This window comes from Dichomitus squalens (genome assembly GCF_000275845.1).
Source record: "Dichomitus squalens LYAD-421 SS1 unplaced genomic scaffold DICSQscaffold_37, whole genome shotgun sequence".
Lineage (NCBI taxonomy): Eukaryota > Fungi > Basidiomycota > Agaricomycetes > Polyporales > Polyporaceae > Dichomitus > Dichomitus squalens.
In genome coordinates, this window is record NW_006766919.1 from 124,517 (window position 1) to 132,652 (window position 8,136).

Genomic DNA, 8,136 nt, shown 5'->3' on the forward strand with positions numbered 1-8,136 from the left:
ATTCCCCCACTGGCCCCCCGCCCGTACTAGACATCTCTCTGAGTATCAATGACCGGATCCAAGTTTCGTTCGTGGTACAAGTACGCTCTGTGCTCACGTCGCTGTGACGGTACGGACCCTAATGCTATAAAGGACACCTATGGCCCAGGTCATTCTCGTCGGCATCACATGGTATGAGCTATTCTCATCCTTTACTGTAGGCCTCATTCTGACTTCAGCGCTCTCTCTCATATAGCTTTGCAACCGTTGGGATGTTCAGCGCAGTGTCTAACTTGGGTGCCGGAGGTCTCAGTGACGTCGCGCTCTCCGACACCGCTAATGGTGTCCTTTATGGCTGCTTTGCCGTCGTTGGCCTCGTGTCCGGCGGCATCTGCAACTGTAAGGTTCCGCTCACACGCTCTGTCTGATTTGGATGACAGTTCTCCTAAACGCTGCGATTCCATTGACAGTGATTGGTCCGCGGCTGACGCTCTTCATCGGTACCCTCGGCTACGCCCTCTACGTCGGTTCTCTCTGGTGGTACGTCTGACTATCTGATTGTCTATTCCTGGCAACAGTTCGCTGCTCCTCGATCTTCCTACCCGCCCAGTCGAGCTGTTGATGGTGCTGCTATGTCAAGGCTGCCGTCTCGCAATCTGTCCACTAAACCACGCATTCCTCCTCCTGTGAGCTTGCAGCCATGATGTTGTCAACAACGCGCAGGAGTCGATGCGAATACTGCAAATACATCTATCTCGCTGGACATTATTGCAGCCGGACGGACACACCCAGGATTGCACATCCAGTGTTGCTCCCTTGCCCTAGAGTTGCCGAATTTGAGTTGACGTACCTTCTTATAGCTACCAGACTCAAGGTACGGGATGGTTCGTCATCCTCGCTGGAGCACTGCTCGGGATTTCTGCCGCGCTCCTCTGGTCTGCGCAGGGTTGTATCATGATGTCCTACCCCATGGAGAAGGACAAGGGCAAGGCATTCGGCGTTTTCTGGGCCATTTACCAGCTCGGCTCGTTGATTGGCTCACTTGTCGCTCTCGCCATAAATATTCGCCAAGGCGGTCTCTCAACTGTCTCCACCTCCACGTATATCGTGAGTTGCCTTTTACATGCGAGCGAATCCATCCCTTGACCGACTCAAGCGAAGTTGTGCCTCGCGGAGGGCCAAGGATGCGTTTTGAGTAGAAGCTAACTCAACGTATGCTGTTGCAGGCATTTTTGGTGATCATCTTTGTCGGAGTCGCATCCTCGTTTTCGATTCTCCCACCCAACAAAGTCATCCGCGCCGATGACACAATCGTCAGGCTCAATACCGCCTCCAAACTGAGTGTGGAATTTGTCGGCCTTCTCCGGCTCTTCAAGGACTGGCGTATGGTTGGTAAGTCCGCTCAGTTCAGTAACCTCGCATCTTCTCTGACAATTGTCGCGATGGATTTGTGACGACATGCACATACTCATGCACCCCTCTTCTCTTACACCACCAACCCAGCACTCGCGCCGATGTGCTTCGCATCGAACTACTTCTATGCCTACTTGGGTGCGGTCAACGCCGCACGTTTTGATGGCCCCACGCGTGCCCTCAACGCGACGCTCGAGGGCGCAGGCTCAATCATCGGTGCTCTGTTCATGGGCTATGTCGTGCTCGATATCAAGGGTTTGCAACGCCGCACACGTGGCTACCTCGGTCTCGCCGTTGCAACCGCGGCAACTATCATCGTGTGGTCCTCTGGACTTGCGTGGCAGGTCACATTCGACCGCTGGGATGTTGACCACAAGGGCAATCCAAATGCTCTTCCACCCATCAGTTACAAGGACTCGGATTATAGGGGCAAGGGCGCGCTCTACTTCTTCTGTAAGTTTACATCCCTGTCCCAATCTCGCATCAATGAAGGTCTGCTTGTTCAATGTGCGTACCACAGACTTCTTCTCGGGAGCATGCTACCTTGGACTGCCATACTGGATCATGTCCGCACTCACCAACGACCCCTTCACACTTGCGCGCTACGCAGGCCTCTATAAGGCGCTCCAGTCTGCGGGTGCGGCAGGCTCGTTCGGCATGGACGCCGTTGCCACCCCATTCCTGAACGAGCACCTCGCGTCATGGACTATGCTCCTCTTCTCATTCCCCTTAGCATATCTCGTGCTCCGTACCGTCAAGGAGACTAACTACGACGTCGAGAAAATGGTGTATGTCGACGATGTCAAGCGGGACGCTGCTGAGCAAGGGACTGTGGTTATGACGAAGTCGAGCTCGGTCAAGAAGAATGACGTCGAGATTGTTGAATGAGGGGGCGAACATTTGGTAACCGTAAGCTCACGTTGGGAGCACGGGACAAGGATACATTTCAAGTACGAGGGTGTATGGAGGTGCTATATATCGACAGGTAAGTTTGGCTTCCAGGGACTCGCTGTCGTGCTGTTTGCTGATAGCAAGTAAATATCATAGCGTTCATAGATATACGCGCTCTCTTCGCGCGTTCGCTGACTTATTTGATTTACCTCGTCAGTCAACAGGAAGTGGCTAAGGATCACCGGCTCATCGACCCTCTCATGAAACCTACATCACGCTATATCTCATACATATGAGTGTGTTCGATGCGTACAGGGCATGGCCCCTCACACGGGCCATGGCGTCACGCGCCCCTGTAACCGCCCCCTGCGGCAGCAGCGAAGATGTCGTACTCATCGTACGGCAATGCATGACCGATAGGCCACAGCGCCCCGTCCTGACGTAAGTTCCGACCAGATCTCAGCTCAGCTCGAGGCTGGGAGGGATCGACTACCAAACGCTCGTGAACTCAGCCAAGCTGGGTCCCACGCCAGGCTTCGCAAGGTTTGAGGGCTCGATTTGCATCCTTGTAGGGCCCAATAAAGCAGCAAAGCCTAGGCCTGTGGGAGGACTTCAGACCTATGAGGTCGAAGATACTTCCACGGTATGATCAAAGGCTGATGAGCTGCATGACTTATTGAAAATATATCCACGAAGTTATCTTCGATGTCGTAGCCGTTCAGGATTATCAGTCTCCGGAGACTCTCGGTGAGCGCACGCATAATCGCCTACAGGATGCCCACTGCGAAATCACTTCGTACCCCGTTTGAAAGGCATGGTCATTAGAACCGCGCTTTCAGGACGCATGTTGCCATAGAAGGCTCGTGCAAGCCTCATGTCCTTGTTACCGCAGTACAGCGTGCATCACAATCGAGCATATATAAGATGATATGTCCCCCCTTATCTCTCCCCAACTTGCAGCACAGGCAGCTACACCATGCCGCCATTGTCCGCTCCCCCCTCGATGCTGCGAGTGAAATGGGGCACACGTACCGTAGGATTGAATAACGTCGGCGGCACGGCGGTGAGCAGCTATACTTGGTGTTATGTGATCGTCCCGCAGCTCTTACGTATTCATGCAGACCATCATACAAAAGGCCTCGGAGCATTTCCGCGTGGAGCGCTGTCTCAAAGAAGACCTCGTCTTGGTGGGCGAAGTCGAGAGGTACCAGTTAGAGCTTACCGACGACCTACTCAACCGTCTGGAAAGCGGTGATCTTGTGATCTTGACGCATATACGTCGGGAATGCGACGTTGGTTTCGGGCTCGGAAACGCCTCCGAAGCCACGCTTGTTGCAGCAGACAAGCCTTCGGCGGTCGGGTGGGTACCATATACCCAAGCAGGATATGACTAGCAGACTGGTTGACATTATCAGCAGGGCTGAGGACTTTCGAACCGGGGACTTGCCACTAATGCGGAGGGAAACATGGCCTGCGACTCGAGAGGCAGGCAGCGAGCCTAGGCCTGGCCTGCTCAGACCAAATAATCAACGTGTTAGTAGCAACGGGCAGCACCACGTGTTGCCGCTCCCTGCGTCAGGTGGTCAGATCTTCGTAAAAGGGTGAGCTGACCATGCAACAACCTAGTGTACCGGTCAATTCAATATCTCGCGTGTCGCAAGCTGACGCTGATTCTTGCCTTTGGCAGACCTTCTGGGAGGACGCTTGCCATATGGGCCCATACCTGCGACACTGTGGGCTATGTGAAGGATCGGCTCTTCGAGCAGCTCGGCATCCCCGTTCAGTATCAGAGAATGGTGTATGCTGGGAAGGAGCTCGTAAATGACCGTACGCTGTCTGATTACAATGTTCGGAGCGAGAGCACGTTGCATTGCGCCCTGCGCCCAGTCCCGATTGTCCTGAATCTACCGTCAGCTACTTGTCTTCCCTTCTCCCTCACGTCTGACCTCTAACATACTCACAAATAAGGGTCCCCACTATCTGCCAATTCGCTATCTCTGGTGTACACCGTTTTCGCGTAGACGGCCTGAGCATAGATTGTCGTGGCGCCTTCTGCTAAAAACCAGATCTAAATATGTGCTATTGTTAATCTCATGAGTTCGGAGACGACGTGGTTAGTGGACAGTCGTAACAGGGAGGTGGAAGCGTACACCGAACAGCCGCGTATAGCCATGCGCACGCCGTCGCATTGAAGATTACGTCTCCGAGGTTAACTGATATGTCCTGTACGTATCCATCATAGCCGAGAAACTGCACCGCCCTCCACGCTTGACCGTCGAGCAGAGAGCAGCTGTAAGTCTTCCGCTAGGCCTTCGGGTGCGCTGCGTCGCAAAGCGTCTTACTTGTGGATTCGTGAGCGCTAGACAGCAAGCGCAAGGTCCGGGCCCTCGAACGCAGTTGTCGTGTGTAGCTCTGCCCGGTGGACTCTTCGATGTCCGAGAAGTCCCTGTAAATCCCCTCGTCGCATAAGTTCCCTCTATCCCTCGTCCTAGTGCGTATCAAGATCTCGACCCTCCACGGTACTGCCTTGCATTTCCCAACACGCGCGCACGGCACGGCCACTGGAGAAAATAGAGAGCGGGCCCTCGAAGTCCTTGATCTTCAAAGTATGCACATCATCGCGGCGCCGAGCTTCGTATTCTCCAAAGAGAGCCAAGGTTGTCACATGCCGAAGACTTCATTCGATGCTCGTCTCCTACGGCTGCGAGGCTTGTGTCTGTCAACCCAAATCAAGGCTTTACGCCGAGCGCAAAAGCAGAGGCTTGAGAACCATCCACCGAAACCGTATGGTCCCTCCGCGCGGGGATTCAGGAACGAGTACAGAGAATCCGGGGATATCACGGCGCTGAGCGGAGCGCAAATCTCCCCTTCAATGGAGACTTCGCACCGCGCTTGGTTGATCAGAGCGTGGTGAATGTGGCGTCAGTCGCGGACGCCCTAACGTTATCTCGAAACCGGAGAAGGCGGGTAGTATGGGGATGGGGAGGACGCAATTGAGTCTATAGCAGAATTTTAGGCTCCTTCACAAAGGTTTCGGAGAATGACTTGAAATAGGACATCCAAGGCGGACGTGTTGGGTCTAGACTGAGGCGGTCTCACAGCAGTCAAATACAGGACGATGGAAGACGCCCTTCTCGCCGACTAAGATTGTATTGCGTGACTCACGTGCAATGTCCTCTGGGTTCGGCATCGTCGCGGTATGAGATCCAGTGGTGCTAACAGCCCGACAGCCTAGATGGAAAGCCTGAAGGAAGACTATAAGGAGGTCGAGAGCAGCTGACAGCATGTCTGATAGAAACCTTGTAGGAGGTACACTGGCAGCAGGCAGTGTCTGACGTCGTGCCGAGCCTTTCGGAGAGGCTATCGAGCCTTCCAAGAACTTTGAAGGTCAGAGAAAACATTGAGGATCACAAGCAAGGTCGGTGCCCATCAGCAATAATCTTGAGGTGAAATCATGACTCTCGACGAGCTTTGAGGCGGCGGGCGTCGAGCTGCTGTGACATGCATCACATGACGGCACCGGACGGACTATCCGCGTCAGCGCCGCGACAACAACTGCTCCGTACTGCCGTGGGATATGCAGCACAAAAACACCTCCTTTCCTGTGGCTCTCTGTATCTCGTTCTGGAATGCACTATCTTGGGGGGCCAAAATGAGTCAAGTAAATGCACAATACGAACCGCTTGATATCCAAGTTCTGCCGAAAACAGCACGCTGTCAATCCTAGCATTTCATCATCGTTCTCCAAGTCGGTGAGATGTGATTTGTCCTGTCAGCGCCATTTGGACCCGATGCTGATTCTAGCTTGTGCAGAGCAGTTTTTATGTAGCGCACGTTTCCAACTCGGCGCTCCGGTTCTAAGTCTACCGGATCAACGAAAGGAAGACCAGGTGAGCAAGACATCTAAGATTTCATACGGGACCGCTATCTAGGTGAGTATACGTCGGTTGGCGTGGGTCGGCAGAGCGGCACTGGACCGCTGGAGAGTACTGCACTGCTGACCTGGTTCAGGTTGGCGTCACGGTGCCTGTCGCTGACAACTCAAGACCTTTTGTCTCCATTGGTCCTTCTCTCACCAACAACTTGGTTCGTGTGCCTTGACGTTGAGACGCCTGCAATTATTCGAAATATCATCGACTCACTAGCTGCAAGTATTCGTCGCTTCTCATGCTGAAATCTTTCACTGATCCAAGGACTATGCACAGGTCCTACATTCTTAACCCGAAAAGGGAAATAAGCCTCTCCGGACATAGCGTATGCAAAGATCCCTGACTGAGCATGAGCGGCTGTGAATTGTTTTCAACATTTGTCGCAGCGTCTGCTCAAGTGTCGATGGATGCGCTAGGGGATCCTCTTGGCAGCTTGGACCGCCAGTTCTGAGTATAAAATGTGCGGTCAGTCTATGTGCTTGGCCAGCAGGCAACGAGTCAGCTTTCCGACTCGCAATGCTCCTCTCTAACTCCCCCATCCTTCTTGCCGCCTTCAGCACGATCAATGCGGTCGCGCTCAGCAAGCCCGTGCATGATCGCGGCTTGTCCTCTCGGGCCACTGCCAACGGCACGTGTATCTCTGCTCCAGAAGATTCATGTCTGTCGCTCGTCGGCCTATGCGTTACTGGCATTGCTTCCGGACAGGTCCGTCTCCTGTTGTTCTTGCGGCATCGCGATACTCATTCAGCCTTGGCAGGTATCCTCCACGGCGTTCTGGAGTGATCGCACTTGCACGGCAGCAGCAACATGCGCTGGGGTTCGTGTGTCTTACCAAATGCACTATTCGTGGTAATTGAGCCTTCTGAATCCTTTGCACAACAGATAGGTGCGGTTCTCGATGCCGCATGCTGCGCAGGAACCTGTCACCAGCCTACCGATATCAGTAGCCTCGACTATAGCAACGTCTGAATGCGTTCATTCTCGTAGATATCATACATATTGATCTGTTCCTCCGGACAGATATACTTCGGAATGGTTGGTGACTGTGCGTTCCAGCCAGGCGGCTGTTCGCTTACTTGGCGTAAGTCAATATGTTCCTTCTGAAGCAAGAAAGCATACACTAATATACCATATCAGAACCCTTCGTCGACTGGTTCTACAACACGATTCAAGCCACGGACACAAACATCTACCCGGAGTATGCTCTGGTCTTCTATTTCCTGAATTGCACGCTGAATGCACATCACACAGCGACGGCGACCTCGTGCTTGGTTGGTGGGCGGACATCGCCACCTGGACCGACTTCTGTGAGGGCGACAGCTGCGCTGACAGCGCAATTCCATATACGAACTTCAATGACTGGTTCCACTTCTCCTCCGCCGTGAGCATCACTACCCCCGGTACACCCCAATACGTTCCACCGGTAGAGACTACAACGAGGTTTGCAAACCTCTGGGATATCGGGCCAGGGAGGTATCAAACCTCCCAACCCACGCGGTCTTAGTGATACGCGTCGGTTAGAGTTTCGGTTAGGGTTCGGTTAGGGTTCGGGTTTGGGTTCGGTTCGGGTTTGGGCTTGGGTTTGGGTTAGGCTTTGCTCACAACTCCTCCTCCCCCAAGAGGGGAGGCCGTCTGTATTTATCGCGCGAACGAGGCTTTAGAGTGCCCGCCTGAGTGCTCCCGGCTCGGGGGACCCCCCGAGCGCAGCGAGGGAGGGGAGGGAGCACGAATGGCGGGTCCTCCTCGCGCAAACCCTAAAATCTCGCATCAAGCGCCACAATACCAATTGGGCACTTTGATCATCAAAAATTGCGCGCTGATGCGCCACGGTAGCGCCAGCGTCGGTGGTCTTCCATGTCGCGCGTCCCCCACCCTCCTCTCCCGCCACGCCTGCACAACACTCTGCATCTGTTGGACAAATGCT

At 53.9% G+C, this 8,136-nt stretch overlaps 4 protein-coding genes across 4 annotated transcripts; all 4 read left to right on the forward strand.

Moving 5' to 3' along the window:
* Window positions 1–139: 139 nt before the first annotated feature.
* Window positions 140–2,280, forward strand: DICSQDRAFT_148983 (uncharacterized protein; the record flags this gene model as incomplete). The annotated part of the gene is made up of 7 exons (XM_007368571.1): window positions 140–171; window positions 236–378; window positions 450–519; window positions 840–1,086; window positions 1,206–1,371; window positions 1,483–1,845; window positions 1,913–2,280. The coding sequence occupies 7 exons, from the start codon at window positions 140–142 to the stop codon at window positions 2,278–2,280; spliced, it is 1,389 nt and encodes a 462-aa protein (XP_007368633.1).
* Window positions 2,281–3,259: 979 nt separating this feature from the next.
* Window positions 3,260–3,867, forward strand: DICSQDRAFT_182434 (uncharacterized protein; the record flags this gene model as incomplete). Its single annotated transcript, XM_007368572.1, has 3 exons — window positions 3,260–3,346; window positions 3,405–3,643; window positions 3,702–3,867. Coding segments are annotated over 3 exons (492 nt in total), but the record flags the coding sequence as incomplete, so codon positions are not given.
* Window positions 3,868–3,974: 107 nt separating this feature from the next.
* DICSQDRAFT_15527 (ubiquitin) lies at window positions 3,975–4,166 on the forward strand (the record flags this gene model as incomplete). Its single annotated transcript, XM_007368573.1, has 1 exon — window positions 3,975–4,166. A coding segment is annotated over one exon (192 nt), but the record flags the coding sequence as incomplete, so codon positions are not given.
* Window positions 4,167–6,728: 2,562 nt separating this feature from the next.
* On the forward strand, window positions 6,729–7,716 carry DICSQDRAFT_172808 (uncharacterized protein; the record flags this gene model as incomplete). Its single annotated transcript, XM_007368574.1, has 6 exons — window positions 6,729–6,917; window positions 6,970–7,029; window positions 7,095–7,175; window positions 7,233–7,293; window positions 7,350–7,410; window positions 7,464–7,716. 6 exons carry the CDS (start codon window positions 6,729–6,731, stop codon window positions 7,714–7,716), a joined length of 705 nt encoding a protein of 234 aa, XP_007368636.1.
* Window positions 7,717–8,136: the final 420 nt, after the last annotated feature.